General features: G+C 37.5%; 1 protein-coding gene across 2 annotated transcripts in view; it reads right to left on the bottom strand.

Moving 5' to 3' along the window:
- Window positions 1–5,853: 5,853 nt before the first annotated feature.
- PGR (progesterone receptor) overlaps window positions 5,854–24,968 on the bottom strand; it is a 37,956-nt gene continuing 18,841 nt past the window's right edge. For both annotated transcript variants that reach the window (XM_065044292.1, XM_065044371.1), the window contains 5 exons: window positions 21,037–21,339; window positions 19,566–19,710; window positions 15,804–15,934; window positions 10,179–10,336; window positions 5,854–7,880 (listed from right to left, as the gene is read on the bottom strand). In XM_065044292.1, the coding sequence (XP_064900364.1) occupies window positions 7,725–7,880; window positions 10,179–10,336; window positions 15,804–15,934; window positions 19,566–19,710; window positions 21,037–21,339 (893 nt within the window). In that variant the 3' untranslated portion in view covers window positions 5,854–7,724. The remainder of the gene's footprint in view (window positions 7,881–10,178; window positions 10,337–15,803; window positions 15,935–19,565; window positions 19,711–21,036; window positions 21,340–24,968) is intronic.

The following is a 24,968-nucleotide window of genomic DNA, read 5'->3' on the forward strand; positions in this document are numbered from 1 at the left end:
CCCATCTAGGTTTAAATTCAGTAAGTAAGCACTGGCTGTGTTGTCTCTAACCTGGAGCTCCACAGCAATCAAACAGAAACGAGCCTCCGTGGCGGCTGCGGCTCCGCAGCTCTGAGGCACCAGAGGCTCCAGCGCTCTGGGACGGCAGCTGCAGATCCACGTCCAGCCCGTTCTGCAGGGGTAACCCAGACTGAAGCACTTCTCGTACTACTACAAAGTAAGCACATCTCCAATTTATTGGACACGACACAATGTAGCTAGACAACGCCGGTACAAAAATACTTGAAAGCTATTATTTTAGATGTACAAATATAGATGCAAGTTCCTCTTCACTGGAAAATACAGAAATCTTATACAAGTTTCTTTAAAAAAAAAATAATAGCAATAAAACATAAATCACGGCCATCATGGCCTTGAATGTTAAATACAGAGAAATACTAACACCAGCCCAAATATGTCTCAAGGTTCAGGATTATTTGGCTTTCTATGGAATTTTCCATCGAGGATTACAAAGCCTCCACAGCATGCTCATGCATTACACATCCAAGTGATCTTTGGGAAATAAAGTGTGTTGAGGGCAGGGAGGGGACAATAAACATTTTACAAATATGGCATATAGAGTTTGTGTGAAATTCAGAAACTGCAAGAGATCATGTATTGCAAAAGTACCCAGCCTGGTGTTTAACCCTTGGGTTTTCCTCTATAATGTAGTTTTTCTTAAAATGAATGGCAGTCTTCAGGGAAGGCTTTAAGGATACTTTAATTGAAAAATCTTCTTAAAGTAGTATTTTCAGAATTTCATAGGTCTGTTTTTGTTTTAATGTCAGAGACTTATAACCTTGCTTTGTGAGAAGACAACTAAAAACATGACTTGTATTACAAAGTTTGAGAAAGGACAGTGGTTCCTGCCTGCCAGTAAAATATAAGCTGGCTGTAGCCACTACTATAAGGTGCATATAACAGCAAACCCAATGCCAACAGTTTTGTGCAAAATTATCCTAAGTGACCTGGCCAGTGCACGACATGACTATATTGTAGGCTGAGCTTTGGGATATGAAACTTCCAATTGAATTTTTAAGCCTTGTCATCCTCAGCTGGCCAACCCATGGTGTGTGGCGACAACAGTCCCGAAAAGATGGTGTTCTCGTCCGTGGTGCCCAAAGCCGTCACCATGGACCGCAACCCACGGCCCCCAGGCCCCGACTCCTCGGGCATGTCAAGTGATGTGAAACGTGATCCGATTCTGCTGTCACATTTCTTTTGTTTATTAGTGCATCATATATATCATATATACATATATATATATATATATATAAAATATATAGTATATATATAGTATAGTATACATAGTATACTATATATACATATATACATATATATACATAGTATACATATATATACATAGTATATATATAGTATATATAGTATATATAGTATATAGTATATATATAGTATATATATAGTGTGTGTGTATATATATATATATATAGTGTATATATATATATATATATAAAAAATACATAGTGTGTTGTACTTCGGTCTGTCAAATAATATGCCTACATAGACCAGCAAAATCCACATTTTACTGTTACAAATGTTGCTGGGATCTGGGAAAATGGTTGGGAACATGTTAATTGCTCTACAGATATCTTTGTCACTGCTCTGAAAAAGAAATACCATATTTCAGATGCAACACCTCCAAATATTTCTATCAAAAGGAAGGTTCCTCCATGTAACCGCCTGCCACCCGCTAGCCTGACATCTCAATACCTTCACTGACAGTTTAAGCTGGGATCCTGACTTCTCTGAGCTTGACATGAAAACTCATTTCACTCAAACTGCTTTTGATTTATAATGATACACAAAGTGAACTATGATATTTATATAAATACACGTATTTATACAAAGGGTATGCACTACTAATAATGTGTCCACCCTGCACACCCACTTGATCTCTGGGGCAGTGTCTGGAGCCGGATGCAGGGACGGTGTCACAGCATCTGCCTGTTTCCATACATGTGTCTGCATCTCTGTGATCTTAAACTACGTATGGCAGCTATGCCTGCTCCATGTTCCCTAGTTGTTACAAAAAGTACTGTGTGAAACAATATTATTTGTAGTGACTTCTTTACATTTATATACGTTTGGTAACAGCTGCAGTCAACTGCCTTTTAAATAGATGTGTCCATTTCAGGGAATTTATAAAGTTCATGGCTTTATGGTTTTCAAAGATTATATGACTCTTTGGAGCTTCCTTTTTTTGGAAAGGAATTAGGGATCCCCTTAAATTTTAGTATTCAATCAGCCTTATTTGAACACTATAATAAAATCATACCCTCCTTTGAAACAAAATTAACTTTTAAAACTGCATTGTGATTGCAGATCATTGGGTGTTTCTTTCTCAGGTACTCTAAGCAAAAACATTTACACACCTTTCTGAACGCACAATGCCATGTTCATGTCTCTTTGGTGCCCTACTTGTTCAGCCTTCACACAGCCACAACAGACCTGCTGGAATAAATCAGGATTCTTGAACAGCGGCTATGATGAGACCATCGTTCCCAACTGGAGGCATTGCACACCAGAGTCTCAGACTGGACAGAAACCAACACTACAAGGTATGAAATGTGAGAGCATTACTCTATTTTTATCTAGTATATAGGCATATGTGAAAACTGTACATCCAATATGGAATGAGCAACTTACGCTGATGTTCATAGAAGTATCACCTGTGTAACACAAGGGTCCTTGTACTAGTCTACCCAGCTACTTCTGTCTTGATGGCAAAGATACTTATTATGCCCACTAGATGCCTTTCATCCCTCGTTTGCAAGTATGCAGTCATGGAGGCCACTGTGCAGAGCTCTGTATTCCTGTAAATTACGTCTTTCTTCTTCCTCAATATAGCAAAAAGAGATTTTAGTACTGAACTGGCTGGGTGGATATTTAAACTGAGCTGTGGGAAAATGCAATAGAGTGAGACTACTTAAATGACACTGTGAGAACTTCCTCACTGAAATGCATGAATGTCAAACTGGTGCAACTATTGTACCTGTAGATGTCAAAGGGTAATTTAGTTTTCATGGTCAGAAAAACATGATCTATGGCTAAGAGACTTGCGAAGGTATTTTTATAATGGGCACAGCTCAGAGTGGCAAGGAACTGAAACGTTGCCAGTTTTAAATGATGATAAACTAGAATTAAACGAAAGCTTGCCACTCCTTGACATCCTTTATATTCTGTAAATACCTGGTACAGAGCACTCTGGGCCCAACCCAGGAAAAAATGCCTAAATGTGAGCGAAAAAATACATCGAGGGAGCAGCTCTACTCATGTACTGGAAGTTATGCAACTACTGCATTAGTTGCAACAGCACTGAAAGATTATTTCCTGAGGATTATGTTCTCTTTAAGGTGAACAGCCAGCTAAATTTTAACTTGGTTATTATTATCCAAGCAGTTATCCTCTACTGCGTGTTTCTGTCCAAGCATCTGAAAAGCTCCAGTACCACACTACATGCAAATAACGTCAATCTAATAAATAAATAGCATTTGTTGAAAAAAAACTCATAAATTTTAAAATAAAAACCACCTAAAATAGGACTTTTTTTTCCACCCCTTTTCATCTTCCAAGGGGGAAAAGAGCTAAATTAAAAACAAACCCTCTGGTCAAGTCAGGTCATCATGACACAAAGCAGTACAAACCAATAAATCCCACGATGCTGACAGTCCAGCCTGGCAGAGCGCACACAGCTTTTGGGCCGTGGAAAGCTGGGAGGGCTTTGGCGCTTGGCTCTGTGGCTAAAAGCTGACTTATCGGAAGGAGAGAAAGGTCAGCGTGCCACAAACAGCCTGTCAGGCAAGAAACATGTACTTGGAGCTGCACCACTGCATGGGTGGAGAACAGCCCCGTCCCCTCCTGCTCTGGGGATAAACCAAGCTTAAGTTTTGTGCAGGCCGGAGAGTAGGGGACGGAAAGATCCCTACAGATATACGGTTCATGCTGCTGCTATGTCACTGATAAAGGAGATAAATATTTGGTTTCAGATAGGAACACGGGAAAGCAGCTGACCTTCTCAATGGAGATAATTGAGAGAGACATCTTACTGTACTTTAAAAGACAAAAAAAAAACCAAAAAGAACTAAGGTATTAATGAAGCATTAACTGGTCAGAAAACACCAACTGAACTCCCAGCTTCTCTACTGTAGATATAACCCAAGACAACACAACTGCAGTTGTGCAGTGCAGCTGAAGGAACAGCTGGAGTTCAAAAATCCCTAAGCTTCAGTTTATTGTGCACACATACACCGAGACCATTCCAAAGTGCCATGAAATCAATTGAAAGTTTCTCAGACTGCACTTCCCCCCGTGACAGACGAGGTGTTAATGAACCCACATTCCCCTTTCCCTAGAGGCTGGTCCAAACTGCTGATCCAGCTGAGATCTGTGACAACGCGAGCCAAGTGTTTGGCCTTCCGTATTTCTTGAAGCACAGTGGGTACAACTGCGAAGGAACTTGGTGTGAAACAGAGGAAATGGTTGACCATGGTTTTGTTTGCTTCACTGAAGTACCAGCAGATGGAAACGGTAAAGGCCTTGCGTCAAAATCACCTAAACTACAGAACAGGAGAGGCCTACATTCAGGCATAGCTGGCATTATTTAGTGTAAGACAAAGAACTTTTCGTGACAGCTCAGACAAAAAGTTATGTCTGCAATCTGCAGAAGATGGCAAGCTTTTTGTTAGTACAACAGGTCTCATACCTTTAAAATGTAATCAGAGACATTGTAAATGTCAGAAAACAAAAAACTCCATCTGCCAAAACCTCTTATTTCTAGTACGCAAAATGCAACATAAGAAGATCCAGCATTGTTATGCCTTGTTCAGTGTATCGAGAAGCAACACAGGATGTTTTGTAAAGCTCGGGTCAAAAAATACCTTAATATTTAAACAAATACTAATGCAGAGAAATACAGACAACTAAAAAGTCTGGTACTATCTAAAACACTGCAAGGATAAATTAGTTTACTGATGGACATTGCTGCAGTGTTGGAAAGTCACAGTACAGGAGATTCCTGTAGGTAAGGAAGCGATCGTGGGGGTTGGTCACTGTTCATGGTGTCCGTGTAATCCAGAGCAATCAACGGTACCGAAATGGACACTCAAGGCAAATTTATAAATTGGGCTCAAGACTGGAAGTTCTCAAAGTAAAACAGTTTCTTGTAACTTTAGACAATCAAGTAATGTATGCAGGACTTTCAAATTCACATAGCAATGACATCTGGCCAATCTTGTTCTGTTCCGTGCAGTGCATTTATCATGACCATGAAGTTCTGGGTTTTTTTTCTGTGAGTTAAAGATCTTTAAGAAATACAATTTGGAAATGTTATTTACCTCTGTGGTCTGTTCCCAAAAGACATCTATTCTTCCTTTTTGCTTATGCTTTTGAGACAAATATAGAGCATTTCAGACTAATCTGCCATATTTATGGGACACGGTGACATGGGAGCCACTTGGAACAAACTTTAGGCATTTAGGAAAAAGGCAGATGTAGGGTGATCTGGGGCACTGCTAAGGCAAGAATACTGCCTGCTCCATTTTCCATCTTCAGAATTAGGATGTCAAGGAATAATATTTAGTGTGGGAAGTTTCTGTTAGAAGTTTAATCTAAACAGTAACATAGAGAGTCTGTTTATTCAATGGTAAATCATGTGGCAATGCTTCAATTCCCAAAGAATGCATGAAAATATTGTTGTTACACAAATGCAGAATGGTCGAAACGGACGTTTTTACTAAGTTCCACAATTACTACATACAAATGCAAAGAAAAATAAAGAAAACAAAACTTCATATGTAGAAATAAAGAATTTTGTGTTATTTATTAAAACATAATTGCTTTAGGGATCACAGTTAAAAGTCAGACCGTATTGAATATGAAAGAAATGGCTTGTCTCTGGGCAGTTAGAAATGACGAATCTAGTCAACTAACAGAAAAGTCTGCTTACATCATTTTATCCAGGGCCGCGTCTTCACACAAACTCTAGTGGGTTTTGGACAATTAAGTGGGAATCTCAAAAACATTTTTATCCCCAGTCATAATGTAGCTTCTTCTTGATTAGCTTTAGGAAACGATAAATAATAAGATAACTTTACATCTACCTTTAGTTGTTAGTTATCAACATTTTTTTCAAGAATCGGGACATAATTTTTATGAACGAGTAATATCATTTATACTTTTAATGGGGGGCACCCTGATTTAATCTGGGATACCAAACTTACATCCAGTGGGTCATTGTTCACGTGACAAGGATATGTCTGTATTTGCACCACCAACATTATGCTGTCAGGTGGTGGGTGCATCCCACACGGAATGGGGAAGAGCCAAAGCACATGGCCAGCAAGTACCAAAGTACCTTTCCTATGTTGTTAGAGAATTTGAGAATCTTTTTTCAGTCACTGGCAAAACCTGTGGTATTTTAATACATTCTTCTTGTTGCTTTATCTGTTTCGCTGTTTGAATATATCAGTGATTTGCTGCCTTAAGTGCATGAGTTGCTCCATATTCACATCAAAGGAACAAACATCACCACATCATAATGTTTCAGTCTTCTTGAACGTATAAAGCTCATTTAGCCCAATTCCTCTTTTACATTTGTCCCAATTGTAATGGCATGCCTTTAAAATATAAAATATGTAGCTCCACTAAATAGTATTGAAATGAGCCAGATGTGTATCAAAATGTTTGTAGTCATATTTTCCATTTCTTTTTGCATTTAATCTTGCTATAATTTGATGTTAATGACCGTTTGAGTATTCAGCAGTGGAATTCAAAACATTAAGGCTATTAAGAGTTGTAGTCAGTGAAAACATCTCTATTTAAAGCTTCTCAAATACAGAATTTTAAAGATGATGAATTTAAGATAGCTAAGTGATTTTTAGCTTTAATAAGTGCTGAACTTTTAAGGAAAATAACAAAAACCAAAGCTGAGTTGGTTTGCATACACATCACTTCTGGTGCAATACACACTGATGTCTTCCTAAGCTTTCCCATTTTTGAAGGAGAGCTGCACCCAATGGTGCAGAAAACAGGATGGTGAACTCAAGAGTTTCAATGCCGTATGAGCACAGACAAGAGCATGAATATGAATGTACATTTTGCGGCTAGCACTTCAGTCACTCATGAAGGCATTGCAGTGACGCCTACTGAACTCTGGACAGCCAACTTCGAAAGGTTACTTCTGTGAGGCAGGTTACATAATAAAAAGTGAAATACCCATGAAAAAATGCGGGCACTATTTATTTTAATTTCTCCAAAATATTGTATTATGCACATGCCCACATGTACCCATGCACACAATGTACTAAAGTATAAAGTTTACACCATGTCATACCAGAAATTTTAGAGCATGTAAGAAAAATGTATAAGATAACTGTTCTTAGAAATCTGAAAACTCTATTCATTGTCATTCTTATGCATATCTAAAAAGCAACCTAGCCAAGTTTACAAAACATTTCTTATGACTGTTGTGATTTTTGCAGTTAAAGAATCAGGAACTCACAATATGTACATCAAGCTTAAATGACTTGTGTATGTTACAAGTATAAAGCAGTAGGCAGGGTAAATATGACAAACATACTGAAGTCCTGGCATTGCAAAGTCTTGACCAAAATAGACAAACAAAAAAATGACCCAGAAATCATCTCTATGATAAGAGAAAAGACATTTCACTTTTTGTGAAACAGGAGAGGTTTCACCATCCCTGCCAGAATCTTGGGTAGCTGGGCAGCAATCACCTCTGACATCATCTCGGGGAATTCAACACTCAGTGCACGGGACTGCAGAAATGTGTTCAGACAGAAGAGATGGAGCTGTTTCACTAGCTGGATTTAATAAAATACAAACATGATAAATCAGGCTAAGAGTGATGCAGCCAGATAAACATGCTGTCAATTACTTATCTCATACATCCATCAGCTGACATCATTATGTACCTTCCTCTGTCATTCGCTGAATCAATAATGTGGGTACTTGTCGTTCCCTATCAAAATATCCTCCCATGCCAGAAAGTCACAAATATAGCTATGTGGTATGTCACATAAAAACAGTGTCTCACTAATATCATAACGTATTACTATCCTCACTCATGATAACCACCATGAGCAAAAGCACTTACTGAACAACTATTCAGTCTTTCCTCATGTTCAACCCCTGTCTCTACGCCTTGGTTACCACATGCTGCTCACACCTTGCTCTGAGGACAGCATATGCTGTTTCCTTGTCAGCTTTTCCATGGTTCTGATGATGATCATGCCTGTGTATACTGCAAACACTAAACTCCGTAGGCACTCGTCCCTTGAAAGCAGCTGCTCGATGTATGTGACTCTTTCACCTCTTCTATCTTCTCTAAGAAGTTCCAATTACAAGTTTTCCTTTAAGACCTGTGACCTTTATGTTGTCAAATATCACACTATTTCTGCTACCCTAGACTTTAAGAACACACAGTCTCTCTAATGTAATTTATCTTTTCCTTGTATCCCCTATCACTATATCAGCCTAAGCTGAAACAGTGACTTGAACTAAGATACTCTACAGACCAAACACTCCTCTGACCATCACTTAGGAGGATATTTTGCAGCAAGCCTCACTCACTTCCCTCAGGCTATTTTCTTTGTTTGAGTATTTGAAATGATGAGATTAACTGTCCAGCCCAGTACTCAGAAGAGCCTTCCTGTGGATACTGTGACACAAATTGTTACTACAGTTAAGACAAGAAGACCTTTTCTCCCAAGTAAGACCATTCCAAACAGGTTCCTTGAGCACAGGGCTGCTGTGAGGAGGTCACTGACCAGGACTTGTTTTTGCAAGTCAAAGGCAACTGAACTCCAGGGAAAGGTTCAGAACTCACAGTCCTGAGTGACAAGGGCAGTCTGACTACCTGCAATTACTTAAACTTAAGCTCCATGTCCTCCCTTCAGACTTTCGTACTCTCTGCCCTCGCCTGTAAAAATGCTTTCCATACTTGTCTCATTCCCCTTTTGCTGGTATCTGAGACATTGTAATAGCCAAATTGTGGATATGGCTTCTGTGGATGGCAGAAGCTAATGGAGAGGTTTGTGCATCGCATCAAAAGACTCCAGACCACCTGGTGAACCTCATGATTATCAATATTGTTACCTCTCTTAACTCCCACAAATGAGCTATTCATGGGGTTTTTTTCTCCCATCAGAGGGAGGAATTAGTGACAATGAGAGTTTTTAGATTAAGAAATGAATTTATTCTCAAATTATTAAAATAAAATGCAGATTTGCCAAGTATAGGAGAACAGAAACATACAAAAACCCCGTCTTTCCTTGAACTCCCTGCGAGCCACTCACAACGAGCACTGAACTCAGAAACGCTTTTCCTGAACTACCTCAGTGCCGCTCCCCCAGCACCTGCTCAAACCCTCAGTCTGGCCCTGTTCCTCTGCTTTCTGTGCTCTTGGCCTATCCTGCTGACATACACAAGCCATTACAAAACAATATTCATGCTGGTAAAGGTTTATACAAAACGTCATTCCTCAATTTTAATGGCTATCAAGCCAATAGGATACCTGCTGGCTTCTCAGGGATGTGGAAAGGATTCAGCTGCATCTTGAGAAACACTTCTGAATCTCTATGATACCACCACTAGAGTTCTCAACAACTACTCAGTTCCCAAATATAGATAGATACTGAAAAAATGGCATAGAATATACACATAAAAGTAGTTGAACCAAGGTTGCAAAACAAATCTTGGTTGTCTTTCCTTAATTCTCAGTAGCCTGACTTTACAACTTGAATAGTCTACTCTTTGCATTATTTAAATATTTTCATGAACCTGTATACACACGCACACACACCCGCTGCCCCCTACCAAAAACCATAACTGTACTAGTTATGTTATAGAAATAATGAAACAAAATGGTAGCATTCAAATGCATGTTTCTCAAATACTTAAATCTTGTATACTGTATAATATATACTGATGCTGAATATAGAGCTATCTATTCATACAAATATACAAGCTAAAGGAAAAATGTAGGGTTTTTTTCTTTTGTTGTTTAGAAATGCTGACTAGCTACTTTCCATAAAATTACCTTTAAGAAATACTAGTTCCTTCCTACATAATAAGCAAAATACATTAACAAGGATACTTACATCATGCATGGAATCCATCAGCTTTGTAAGTTGATAGAAGCGCTGTGAGTTGGCCACAACACCTTTCTGGCGCAAACCTATTGCCTTCACCAGTTCTCTAATGTAACTCGTTCTCATCTCATCAAATTGGCTTTGACTTCTTAGACCTTCCAAAGGAACTAAAAAGAAAGTAACACTTGTGTTGCAATTTATTGTGAAGGCAATGAGAAAAATTTAAAGTACAAGGACGACTTACAGTATCTCACACAGTCCAGTGCAATTCATTATTATATGCGAGGTACTTCTTCCTGCTCAACAGTTACTCCAGTTACTTAAAGGAACATACAAGCAATCACTAGTCAATCATGCTACCTGCTGATGTCTATGAGTAGCCTTAAGATTCAGCCTGTTTGCTGAAAATAAGATGGCCAAAAGAACCGCTCCTGTCCTTGAGGAAAGATGTTATGGACTGGCTCGTATTTACAGTGTTGAGGGTCAGCCCCCTTCATAGCACATTGATCTGGGAGCAATCCAGCTGGAGTGCTTCAAAATCAAATCAAGGAATGAACTAACAACTCTTAAGTAGCACAGTGAAGTATCCACAGCTCAGGCTTCCTGTTTGGACCTCTTTCACTTAGAATAGATGCACTATCAGAGGCTTAAATGTGGGCAGCTCTTTAGAGAAATTAACAGCGAGGAGTAAATGGTTGAACTCACTCTTGATGGTCAGCCATGAGGACCAAAGTGAGGACACGGAGGCAACATTGACAAATGAACCCGCTAGCGACTGCTAGTGATAACACCATATTTGATCACTGATGATAAGTGTTGATAGCATTGTAAGGCAGTGTAAGCTCTCATTTACTTGACATAGCAGAGTGTAATACACAAGTTTTATACTTTATGTTGACAGAGGCAACTAAGAAATGAAAAACTTGATGAAAATATATTCCCATCTGGCAATCAACTCTAAATTGTTGTGTCGCTGTAATAATCATACATTAAAACACTGTCTTGTTTAAAACACATTGGTTTTCAAAGAGTTGTTAAATCTATTCCCCTTTCCTTTTTTTCTTGCCAATGACATTTCACACTGCAACGTCACACTTAACATGTCATATTCTGACAGCAAGCATGAGGGGAAGGATTCACCTCATCGAACTTCAGACACTTTCTAGTATAGGCAGGTCCATCTGAGCCAGTGACCACAGCTTGCTGCAGTGGTAGTGGGAAAAAAATCAAGCAAGTCTTCGGCACAAAACATGTTCACAGTTTTAGAGGTATCTTTAGAAAGAGAAGAATTATGCTGCAGAGAGGCTTATTTTTCTCCACAGATTCTAAAAGAATGTCACAGGGACTAGCTCACACAGTTAAATAAATCATCTGCTAGCTATCTAGGTATCTAGTACATCTTCACTCTGGTATCAGACCATAACTAATATCAGGCCACAACAGATTTCATTTGAATCTATTAAAAAAACAAAAAGAATTGAAGCTTGGTTCATCGTGACATTGATTTATTCAATCAGTAACATCCAACTTTCAGGTGATTTGTCACTTTCTGGAATTAAAACAGAAATAAATCCCTGTACTGACACTCTGCACAATGCATTGTATTGTGAGATACCTAGGAGTGGGATTCTTAAAAGAGAAACCACCCAGAAAGCAGAGAGGGGCTGGACCTAAACCCATTCCCTGCAAGAGAATTAGGTAGCAAACCCTGCACTGAGATAAGTGCTGCTCTCCATCTGGAGATCAGAAACCCTGTGGCCTAAGTCATGTCTGGTTCCTCAAAAGAACGTAAGGGGAAAGGAGACACTTCAGGCAAACATATTAAAACTGTATTTCCATCACTTTATTTTCCATCACTTTATTTCCCTTTATATATTTCCCCAGCTGAGGGAGCTGGGGCTCTTTAGTTTGGAGAAGAGGAGACTAAGGGGGGACCTCATTAATATTTACAAATATATAAAGGGTGAGTGGCATGAGGATGGAGCCAGGCTCTTCTCGGTGGCCAACAATGATAGGACAAGGGGTAATGGGATCAAGCTGGAACACAAGAGGTTCCGCTTAAATTTGAGAAAAAACTTCTTCTCACTGAGGGTGACAGAGCATTGGAACAGGCTGCCCAGGGGGGTTGTGGAGTCTCCTTCTCTGGAGACATTCAAAACCCGCCTGGACATGTTCCTGTGTGACCTCACCTAGGCGTTCCTGCTCCAGCAGGGGGATTGGACTAGATGATCTTTTGAGGTCCCTTCCAATCCCAAACATACCGTGATACTGTGATACTGTGATACTTTGAACCCAGAGAAAGCTGAGAAGGCAGAAGTTCAAATCTCTACCTGAGTTAAGCAGAAGTCTCCTATTTTGTAGGAGATTGCCCAAGAGAGGAAATGATCCTGTTTGCTAAGGCTGTTTCTTGCTCAGGGTCTCCTCAGACAACTACTGAATGTCAGGGAAGGAGGAAGACACGTATACAGAAAATAGTAAGTTTACTTTCAAGACAAGTGTCTAAGCACAGATCTGGGCTATGGAAGTCAGGGTCTGACTACCCACTAAAATGGAATTAAAACAAAACTAAAAATAGAGAATAGAAATTGTGACTGCTTCCACAAAAACTACATTTATAACACCATATTTAATAATAGTCCAGCTTTTAGGGATGACATGTTAGATTTCTTTTGGCAACCGATGGAAATAAAATGCTGGACAAGGTGGAGCTTTGGTTTGACTTCATATGGCCTCCCATGTCCAGACAGACTTAGGAGACATCTGAAAGCGTGCCTGTCACATCTGTGGTGAGGGTCTGAATGGAAAAGTTCAGCTCTGTGGAGAATGCAATGTGCTTAGAAATAATACTCACAAGCAGAAATAGTCACAGTGGGGAAAAGTTATGACACGGAAAAAGAACAGCTTAATTTTCAAAGCCTGGATGGTTCTGGGTATGTCTAATAGCAGAATTACAGACATCTATGAAATATATTTTTCATATAAAGTGACATTCTCACGGAATTTAGGGTTAGGTGGATGCTATCCTTGACTTACGTATCTAAACCAGCAGTTAAGTCCTTCCATTTCACTTGTGAATTAAGCTGAAAGATCTCTTCCAGCAATTCATGGCCTGTTTCCCTAGAATTCTGCAAAAGCACAGTCACAGTCCTGTCTAATTAGGAAAGGTTTCACTAAGCTATTTATGTAAGTGAAAAAGGATGTCTTACATGCATAAATGCAATTTAAAAACAGGTAGCTCAAACGTTCCTTGCCTCTGAACATATGTAAAGAATGCGGATGCTTTTATTCAGTGGCAAGAGCCCAGCCAAAATCTTGTGCAATAAGATTTTGCAGATCCTCTAAATCAAAAGTCTGGAAAGTGTTAGAGCTAGAACTGAACTTGCTATATGCTTATTTCTCTCTGTTTTTTGGCATAGCTCTACTTTCTTAAATCACAGTGTTTCTGAACTATTCACAGTATTAGTTCCTAGATGTATAAGGCCTCTGCAAGATGGAGACTTATTTAGAACTTCTGGGGCACTACTGCAACACAGCAAATTACATGTAGTAAATAAGGACCTGTAAAATTGAAAGAATTGCAGAAAATAAAAATGTTGGACTTTTTGCAAAGACTAATTCTGTTTTCAAAACAGCTTTAAAACTGTCAAAGTACAGTATAAATAAAAATAGTCAAAGGCATAGCAAACTCAATGGAAAAGCTGTAAAATCAAAAATAGTGTTAAAACTTAGGCTGAGGTTTCTATTCAGAATCAGAAATTTATTGAGACTGACATTTAGTTATGTTTAATTATTGTTTCCTCAAAATTATATAAAAAGTAAAAACCAGTTCATCTAAACAATAAATCAAACATGAGACAGAATGACAGACTAGAAGTTGGGACTTGATTTACTCTTAGTATACGAAAGCTCAAAATGGCCGTACTTGCACATTTGAAGATTATGGTGAATACCGTGACTAAAATAGAAGTACTCTTAAAAAACAACTTATATCAAAATAGAGGTTATATGGTTTTTTGAAAACAGTTTTGTGAAATTATATTTTTACAGTAGCAAATGTCTACTAAATGTCTCAGCAACAATGGTTATATGTTCTCCTTTTCCCAAAGATCTGACAAATTGTTTTTTCCTATAAGATTATAAGTGCAGGGGAAAACAAAAAGCAATACTCATCAGCACAGCTAGAAGAACTTGTTTTTTTTAAAAAAAAAAAATTTCTTGCATGTATATAAACATATAATCTTAAAAATGAGTTTCTGAGGGCAATGCAGTTGATAAAGAATAGTAGCTGGATAAATACTGTTAAACTGATGTACTCCTGAATGAGAGGGATTGGACCATTGCAATGTTTCTTAAATTTGATTTGAACTTTGTGGGACAGGAATGGAGAGGCAGAATATATATACAGAATATACACACACAGAATATATATATACACACATAAATATATATGTACAAAATATATAAAATATAAATGTATCTAAATTTCACAGACATTTAGAACTTCCCTCTAAGATTCAGATAGACAAAGGAATTCATTTTGTGATGAAAACAAGGTGAAAAAATTTAAAATATGAATACACTTGAATTCTAACAAAGCAATTTCAGCAGAGTGTATGGTATTTTGCTACTATTTCAGTAGTTTTAATGTTCATATGAGGTAAATTTAATCTTTACTGCTTATGATCTGTTTTTTTTTTAAGCAGGAGCTTATGCAAACACTGGCTAAGTACAGCTTAAGAAGGAATAAAATTCAGGTCATTATCTTTTACTGAAACTTTGTACAACCAGCAAGCTGGTTATGGAGGATTTCCACATCTCTTCTCTGACTCTAAGTGTGTAGAGAACCAAACTTCAACATTCTTCCAACTATATTTCTCTGAGCTGCTTATTCTCATTTCTAGTGGTACCTGTACTATTTTAAAACTTTCTATTTGGGGATTCATAACTAACAATTATGGCCTGAGCAGACGTACAATTTTGTATTTTAGTTTTGGAAAATAACTTCATCAACTGCCACATTTCCCATTTAAAGTGAAATGCAGCTGTATCCTGGATTCTTTAAAAGATACGTATGATTAAAAGTGACCACAAACCAAAGAAAAGCATTTTCATTTGTTTACATCTGTGCTAAACTTGGCCTATTTACAACTACAAAAAGCTGAATAAATGTTAGTATTGTTTGCCATGTGCACCTCCCCAATTCTTTTGAATAAGCATGCCTTAAGTTCTTGGCCAAGATAAAGCCCTCGGTCCTGACAATTTATTAAATATTTTAAAATATATTTTTAATGCTTGTAAGAGTTTTTTAATCTGTGTAGAGTCATTTAAGCTGAAGAGCTTCCAGGCAGAAATTCTGCACACTTGATTTTAAAATGTGTTATGCAGTATAGCTATATTTTAAAAGGGATCCAACATTTTGCCAGTGCCTTTATACAGAATAAAACCAACTAAGAATTGTAAATTATTTGTTCCTTATAAACACTAGAAAAAATATTTTTAGATCTTGGAATGCTAACATTTCTTCTATAGAAGTTCCCATTCGTTAAGCCAGATAGCCTAGCAATTGTCAATTTAAACAACAGGTTTCAAAATGCTTTTGTTAATGGTATGTTACAAAGAACTAAAAGAACCTACTTGTGTTGAGAAGTAACAGTGCTTTCATACACAGGAACTCTTCTTGGCTGACTTGAAGTCTGACAAATTCCTGGGGGAGTTGCCACATGGACAGGCACAGGGAATAGAACGATGATTCTTTCATCCTCTGTCTTACACCCAGAAAAGGTAAAAAAACAAAACAAAACATGAAAATAAGGAAAAGGAATGGCTCTGGTACTAATTGCTTGAAGGAAATGTCTTGGTAGCATTTTAATTACTACGTTACAGAAAGTAAAGCGGTCACACACACAAACAATCTTCTGACTGTTTTGTCTAGTTTTTTAATCCTAATGAATGTGCTGTTATTTTGGACGTTTAATCTGTTACTGCTGCCGAGAAAAAAACCCAAACCAACAAACAAAACCTAAAACCCCAAACCAACCAACCAACCAACCAACCACAACAAAACCCACAAACCTTGGAGATTATCAAAGCTGAATGATAATCATCAAAAAAGGCTTTTTATTAATTAAAAACATCCTAATAATTAATGTGAAGTACCTCTTTTTTTCGAGTTTAATAACATTTTACATTCTCTGAAAAGATTTCAAATCACACAAGGAAACACAAACTGTTTAGTTTTTTGCAGCACTTCAAACTTACTTTTCTCTTTGAGATTTTGGTATACTGAGTATATTTTATTGCGTATACTTATTGGGAAGGCAGTTTTCAACTGGAATTACTGCAATTATAGCATTTTAAAGTTTGTAAAGGAAACTGAATTCATTATACATTAACTTGAAGACCCAGTAACTTTGGCTAATTTTACAAAAATGCATCCTGATTCAGACGAATTCGGTACAACAAAGACAGGATTAAAATTTGCCCATCCCCCCAACGAAGTTCAGATCAGTGATTTAACATGACTGCAGATACTACCATCAACAATGAAAACAGAAGATATTTTCCATTAATAAAAGACTTTTCTCAATGCACTTTTTTCTTCTATCCTATAAAATGTTATTCTTATCTCAAATGAAAATTATTTCAGCTTTGTTCAACATCAGATGTCTCACATCAGCCTTTAAATTACTTAAACACAGAAATTTAATCTGTTATGTCTGAAAGCAAAGGCTACTTCGCTAGCTACTTTAAATCTCCCTTCTTATTGCTTTCTGGTAGTCTCTTTCAGGGTATGCTTAAATGCTGTTCTTAGTCATGTTTTCAGACACTGCAAGGTATAAGCAACAGTAAATCCTCGTATGGTTTTAATACTAATTCTGGCATCAGTGCCTGCATGTCCACATGGTGAGTCAGGTCAGGGATCATCCTCAGCTACTAATTGATGGCTTTTTCTGTGGTATTTCTCAAGCACATCATTTCCTTATCTGTTCGACAGTGGAACCAGATAGTGTTTGAGCTGTTAAGTGAAATCATGGAGATACATGACCAGGGCAGGGAGGCAGGTGGAGTTGACTTTTTTGGCTGTGTTCGGCAGTTACCTTTGCTTAAAGTGATTGGGAAAGTACAATCTTAAACATCGTCATAGACAGGGAAGTTGCTTACGTTTCACTGATCTAAAAGCGAATTTATTTCCCAATAAATAACCTAATGAAATTTAACAAGGGAAAGTGTAGAGTCCTGCATCTGGGCAGGAACAACCCCAGGTTCCAGTATAGGTTGGGAAATTACATATTAGAGAGCAGTGTAGGGGAAAGGGACCTGGGGGTCCTGGTGGACAACAGGATGACCATGAGCCAGCACTGTGCCCTTGTGGCCAGGAAGGCCAATGGCATCCTGGGGTGTATTAGAAGGGGGGTGGTTAGTAGGTCCAGAGAGGTCCTCCTTCCCCTCTACTCCGCCCTGGTGAGACCACACCTGGAATATTGTGTCCAGTTCTGGGCCCCTCAGTTCAAGAAGGACAGGGAACTGCTGGAGAGGGTCCAGCGTAGGGCAACGAAGATGATTAAGGGAGTGGAGCATCTCCCTTATGAAGAAAGGCTGAGGGAGCTGGGTCTCTTTAGTTTGGAGAAGAGGAGACTAAAGGGAGACCTCATTAATGTTTATAAATATATAAAGGGTGAGTGCCATGAGGATGGAGCTAGGCTCTTCTCGGTGGCAAACAATGATAGGACAAGGGGTAATGGGATCAAGCTGGAACACAAGAGGTTCCGCTTAAATTTGAGAAAAAACTTCTTCTCAGTGAGGGTGACAGACACTGGAACAGGCTGCCCAGGGAGGTTGTGGAGTCTCCTTCTCTGGAGACATTCAAAACCCACCTGGACACCTTCCTGTGTAACCTCATCTGGGTGTTCCTGCTCCAGCAGGGGGATTGGACTAGATGATCTTTTGAGGTCCCTTCCAATCCCAAACATACTGTGATACTGTGATAAATAGTTGCAGCTATGAGTCAGTTTACCACTTACTTTCGATGTCTAAACCTTTGTTTATAATGCTTCTAATGTGACCCTGATGTTCTTGGTTCTACAACCAAGAGAAGGGCATGTTGTCAGCCCACCTCCTTCTCAATGTAGATGGTCTTGAGCGACAAACAAGCAGCTGTCTCTGAGGGCTTATAATCAGGGTACACAAATCTCAACATTAGCCTCGAACAAAGTCTTCACAAGGTGGCAGCAGTGCTCCACACGCAGGGCAATACCCCATGACACGACATTAATGCCTAAAGCCATTTCACTCTGTGTTTCTCCTGAATGTAAGCATGAGAAAAATCACAGACTGTGCTGGCACAGAATACAGTCAGAAGTTCTCTCAATCTCATCCCTTCAAAGTATTTCAAATTGTATAGCATAATTAATACGCATGGGAGAGGAAAGAATTTATTACTCTGTCACCTCACAGTGATCTAAAGTCATTTGGAAGAGGAAAGGTCAGGACTTACAGGGTCAGTTCCACTGAATATTCTGTATGAAGAACTTCACTGGAAAGAACCTGCATGTCTATAGATTTTAAATTCAGGTGGATGGATCATCTGTAAATCCACCTCTTGATCCTTAAACAGGTATATTGTACAAGAAAACATGTTTAACTTTCACCTCACTTCATAGCAGTTCTTTTAGGATTTAGAGGAAAAATAACTAAGAAAAATGTATTCAGGAAAAATAATTAGGGAGATGAAATTATGTTTTACTGTTCCTGGAAACCTCACGTGTATTATACCCAAACTACCTAAAATTACAGGTTTGATAATACTAATTTGCAGAACTGAAAAACTAACAAAGACTGAAATGAAGATTATCTGAATGCATTGGCACAGTGAAGGAAAAACTAAGCCAACAACTCCCCCTCAAAACAGAAAAGAGCAGTCTCATATATTTTATCCTTGATATTAAAATTTCTTCTTGCTAAATTATTACAATTTTCAGATAAGAAATGTATTTTGGAAAAGCAGAGTTCTATCAGAAAGTGTCAAAACTGAGTATCCTAGCCTACATACAGTTGACAAAACCCACCCAAACAATGACAAAAGAAAATCCCACTTAATTCCATTTGTTAAACATAAACTCACATCTTATTCAGATGAATTCAGGTAAATCTTCTGATAGCATTTTTTTTTCTTAGTGAAGAAAAGTATTATTTAAACTCTTTTTGTTTGGCTATGTCAACATAATAAACCTTTCCCACAGTTACTGAATTTTAACATAATCAAAGGACTTTCATCTGCTGTTAATTTTGAAAAGAACAAGTAATGAATGAAACCTTGGCCTCAATGAAGACATGTTCTCATTGACAAAACTAAGTTCAAAATGTCATTTATATTATGCAACAGCAAAGTCTACTTACTCATTTAGAATCAGATCTGGTGCAAAATATAACATCTGACCACTGACATGTTTGTATGATCTCCATCCCATCGCAAAAACCATTAGACTCATCCAGGAATACTGGATGAGGGTTATCTGATCATCGATATGTAAATTCCGAAATCCTGAAAATGAAATTAAAAGTTAAAATATTTAATAATTCTAATTTAGACAACAGTTGAGGAGGTATTCTGAGATTACAACTTTGAGCTATGAAACTAAGAACACCTAGAAAAACAAGTGCTTTTGGGGATGAAGCTCTCAAAAGTTTGTGAAGCTTGTGTAATAACTGACTATCTCACCTTGGTAGTTAACCTCTTGCCTTCTTGTTCTGATCCAATATTTTGAATAATCAAGCCAAAATTAATTTTAGCAGACAGAAGTGACTATTTCAGTAAGTAGGAATGGATTTCATTTTCCTTTGGCAGTTTGTAACATGATCACTGTAACTAACTCTTATTTAATAGAGATAGCTTGGACTTCAGTGTTCTTAACAAGAGATACAGATGTAATAAAATAAACATCCACATATTAATATCTTTCTTGCACTTAACTGAAGGGTATTCATTTGTGTGTTTGCCTTTGATAACTTTAGCTCTCTGAACTTCAGAGATTGCTATGAAGTATCTGAATCAATCTATCAGCTTCCTGCCACTGAAAGCAGCAGTCCTGCTCTTCATTACCTGTCCTGTTACTTCCTTCAAGCAAGTTCTGGCATTCATGCCACCTCTCAGTGAACTGGTTCAGCTCATGAAGCCATCAGAAAACTAGAGGGTAAAACAAGAGGTCTGACAGCACAAGCTGCAATGGGGAAGGGCAGTGACAGGGACTACCCTTTCCTGCAGCGGTGAAGTGTCAAACTGAGCTCACATGAAACTGTATTTCCAGGCTTTCTTGTCAGTATACTGATTTTTATATATCCCAGGATCAGGCCCCTATAACCATACAGTTATATACATATACAGGATATGCATACATGACATGGACTTTTTTTGGAACCCGGTCTTGATTCTTTGTAAATTCAGTTACCAGTCTATTTGTGAGCTGCTTAGTCCTAACTGGTGCTATTTATTACAATTTGTTGCTTTCAAAAAATTCAGTTTCATAAGAATAAAGAATATGCAGAAATAGAAACACTTCTTTATACTAAAAGACTGAAAAATAGATTTGAGGGGTTAGTGGGGAACAGCTGCTATAACAATTATATGCAGGAACTCTGGGTTTCTGGGTAATTTTGGAGTGAGTTTAAACATTCAGATGCATTCCTTCAAGAGTGCCCTCCTATTCAAATGTATTTGATTCCTGCATATATTATCTGATTAAGTGGAAGCTCAATCGTTTTAGAATTTGTTAAGAACTAATTAACAGGCAGACAATAATATTCTCTTTTGACTGCTCATCCTGTGACGTATTTGCTTAACTAATTCACTACACACAAGAAGTGTTATTACCTGGTAGCAATTTAGACCATTTCACTACACAAAGAAGTTGCCTCTCACAAAGATGGTTTAGACTGGTCAGCAAGGAACTTGGTGTTTCGGGTTTTGTATTGTCATAACCAGCATAGACAACTTCAGGCTCAATGCCTCGTAGAACACTTATCATTGGGGGAACAAACTGTATTTCTTGATTTGGAGAAAAGGACAGCCTTTGGGTTAGAGACTGGCTTTCATCTTGAAGGGTTGCTGGCTGCTGGAGTGCGACATCTAATGTTCTCACAACCTTAATTTTGTTAAACTTTTTGAATTTTCGACCTGAAAAAGAAAATTGTTGATCTGTTAAAAAGAATTAACCAGAAACACTAATATTTTACATTAGCACTGAATTACACTTTTCTTCTATACAAGGAAATTAGAACTGCCTTCTGAATAAGTGGTCCTTTTTTTTGACTATTTATATAATTAATAATCATGGAAATTTTTTAAGAGTTTCTCCCTCCATATCCTCCTCCCTTCACTAAGAGATGAATGGAACCCACCCATTAAAATTATTGCCATGAATCCTAGGTTACAGTAACCTCAAAGTGTTTTCTGGTTCAGTTCCCACTGAACCAGACAGTACCGACAGCTGAGCCAGCTGGCTCTACAGTTCAGTTTCTATTCAATGGTAATTAAGGAAATTGTTTATTTTTTCTCCCTAATATTCAGAAACAAGATGCTAGTAATTAATTACTACAGATAGAAATTCTCCTCCTCCAGTTCCATAAAGGCATTTTTCAGTCTCACAGCTTAATTCTATTTTTGATCTATAATGTAAAGTTTTCCTTCTGTTTACTAGAAAGAAAACAGAGTTCAGGCGATGAGTGAAAAGCCGGAAATACTGTAAAACCAAATGTCAACACTTACAAAACTCTTCACTTTCTAAAGGATAATTTATCTTTCTCAGTATTTTAAATTCTTATTTCCATACTGCAATGGTATGAAGAACACTAACTAAAAAAAAAAAATACTTGAAATGCTTTTCCAAAATAAGCACAAGTACTACATCTAATGTTTTGTGATTCTGTGATTTGCTGTGGCTGTGCAAACATACAGAGCTCTAGGATGCAACTCTGCAAACTTCTTTCATGGCAACAGTCTGGCAGTGCAACATACAGACCTAGCAAATCAAACCTCAGGGGTTCAAAGACAGTAACCCTTAGTTACATATTGACATATTATTTGTTGTAATAAAAACAGAGAAATCCGTCTAGAGGTGACTGCATGGAACACATTCACTTTAAACAGACTCTCAAAGGTGATGAGAACACTGTTAGATCATTAGTTCTGCAAAACAAGTTTAGTGATGGCACATACACACACACACACACAAAAGAAAAGGTAAACCATTTTGCTAACGAGGAAACATAGAAAGTTTACAGTTTCAGCCTTAAAGGAAATAATAAGGATGGGGAAGGATTTCCTCAAAAAAAACCCAACAGAAATCACGTGCATATTTTCCCTTGTTGAGGTGTAGCATCCTTTAACAATAGTAGGAAATTAGATGCACCAAATTTCACTGGATGAAAAGAAAATCCACGCTGAGCAAACTGCTGAACCACTGAGAAACTGCGTTATGAAATGGCAATATGCAAAAAGCACTCTAAAAGTACAGGAGGTGAAAGGTAATAGAAGCCTAATAGTAGGCATCCATGTGGTTTTATTAAAATCCAGTTTATAACATGCATATCAGATTGCCTTTTGAAAAACTGTACTTTTATTTACAAGTGAAAGGTTAGACAGGGGAACTTATCGCATCCCAAAGGAAGGGGACAAAGACCTCTCCATCTTTTACTGACTTTATTTTAGTTAAAAGTAGTGTTGCGCTGTCAGAATGCAAACAGAGCACCAAAGAGGCCCTTGGACACTGGGGTAGGGAACCGCACCTGAGCTTCATCATGTGCTCTGAATTCATTCGCAGCTATTTACTACAGCATAGTCAGACTTATCTATCACCTTCCTCCTTGGAAAGCTCCAGCCTTCCAAACTACACACTAAAATAGAAAGGCTCAACAAAAATGGCTTAGGAACATGTCTATTCCATTTTCTTCAGATGCTCCTGTACCATACAAGGTAGCAAATTTTAGGAAAATCCAGTGTCTCCATTTTGGAAGATCTAGGATGTACACTTCAGAGAATTAAATTGACCTTTTCAAAACATTCATTGGTAAACAGGTAGCATAACTTCAATCAAAATTAATACATCAAACATTTAAAGATTTCTTACATAATTTTATTTTAAACAGAACAAATTCTATTACTTAAATTAATGATTCTTGAGGTACACTGGTATAACTGGAAGCAGAATCAATCCTCTTGTTTGTGAACTAGACAAGATTGAGCAGATGAACACAATCTAAGAAGCAAAAATGGGCTTTAAAAAAAATAATAATTTGTGTTATTCTGTCATAGATATGCATGTTTATGCATTCCACACACAAAAAAGTAATTTGTACAAAAAATGCAAAACTTCAACTGAAATTAAGACAGTCGTATAAAATCCAAAGAGAGTATACTAAACAAAATTTCAAGAAACACATGAGTGATGGAGTCTTCAGTTATACTTATCCAGTGAATTCAGGAGTCATTCTCACACTAACTTAACTGGGAGCTTAATTAGTATCAAGTACTCAAAAAATCTTATGCTCGTTTTATCAATTGTGGTAAGAATACAAATATTTTTGATTAGTGACTTGTTAGTAAAGAATTAAACAGAAGCTTACACCTTATGTTACAGCTGAACCAAAAAAAAAACCAAACGAAAGAATAGACAATATATTATGAAAAGAGACTTAGGGCCAATTCCTATCATAACAGAGCTATACATAGTCCTAAAAATGCTGGGAATTTCCCACTAACTATTGTTTAGTCACGAAGCAAAACAGAAGGAACAATGGATTTGATAGTTCATAAATAATGATTTCAGGTATTTTCTGAAATAATAGCTTCAGATACTTTTACAGTTCAGAGAACAAGTAAAGAAAGAAACCAAACAGACTGCTTATCTCACGGAAATGTTAGTAGTTAATAAGTACCCATGTTTCCAAGTGATTAAATGTACCAGAATTGATGTCACACTGGCTTGCAGAATTGCTTATATGTTTATTTCTAATTATGTTCCTTAACAGCTACCAGTAAAGTAACTCGTTACCTATCTACTGGAGAGGTGACTACTAATAACTCAGAGTAGACTTTCCCATCAACCACAAGGAGACCATGTCAAATTAATGCAAACTCATAAGGGCATACGGAAAACAACAGAGATTAGATAGTACCTTAGCTTTTCAACTGCTGCTTACAAAAATATACAGATAATTTCCTGCTGTAAGATAAACAAATGTCTCCACCTATTCTTAAAATGCATAAAGAATATTAATCCACTCTGAAAAACATTTATCTTAAAATTAAAACACATATGTGCATATTTAGACAGCACACCTTTTCTCTATAACACTTCCATTAATTTAAGATAGCCCGCCACTCGAGCAGTTTCCTAGTATGCACAGTTCCCTTACCCTTGATCACTCTAAATAGTACTTGCATAGTGCATGTGTACTGCATGTACCTAGAAAACATAAAGAAATTTTAAAAATAAAATTGAATTAATCTCATAATCAAATAAGATTTTATCCTTAATACACAATTCTGTATTTTAATATTCTTTTAGCTAGGTATCCAGAACCATACTTAAATCAGACATTACTGATAGTAGGCATTTCTTATTAAAATGGTTGGGTTTCTAATAAAAGCCTAACATCTGACTGTCCTTCTCCATACCCTGCAATGAGGATGTCAATGATTTATTATTCTTGACAGAACACTATGGCTCTGATTTTAAGGTCACTATGCTCTTACGTTTTGTGTGGGAGAACAAGCTGTGTACACCTTAGGAGGGTGTATACAAA

Source organism: Columba livia, chromosome 1, assembly GCF_036013475.1.
Source record: "Columba livia isolate bColLiv1 breed racing homer chromosome 1, bColLiv1.pat.W.v2, whole genome shotgun sequence".
NCBI lineage: Eukaryota > Metazoa > Chordata > Aves > Columbiformes > Columbidae > Columba > Columba livia.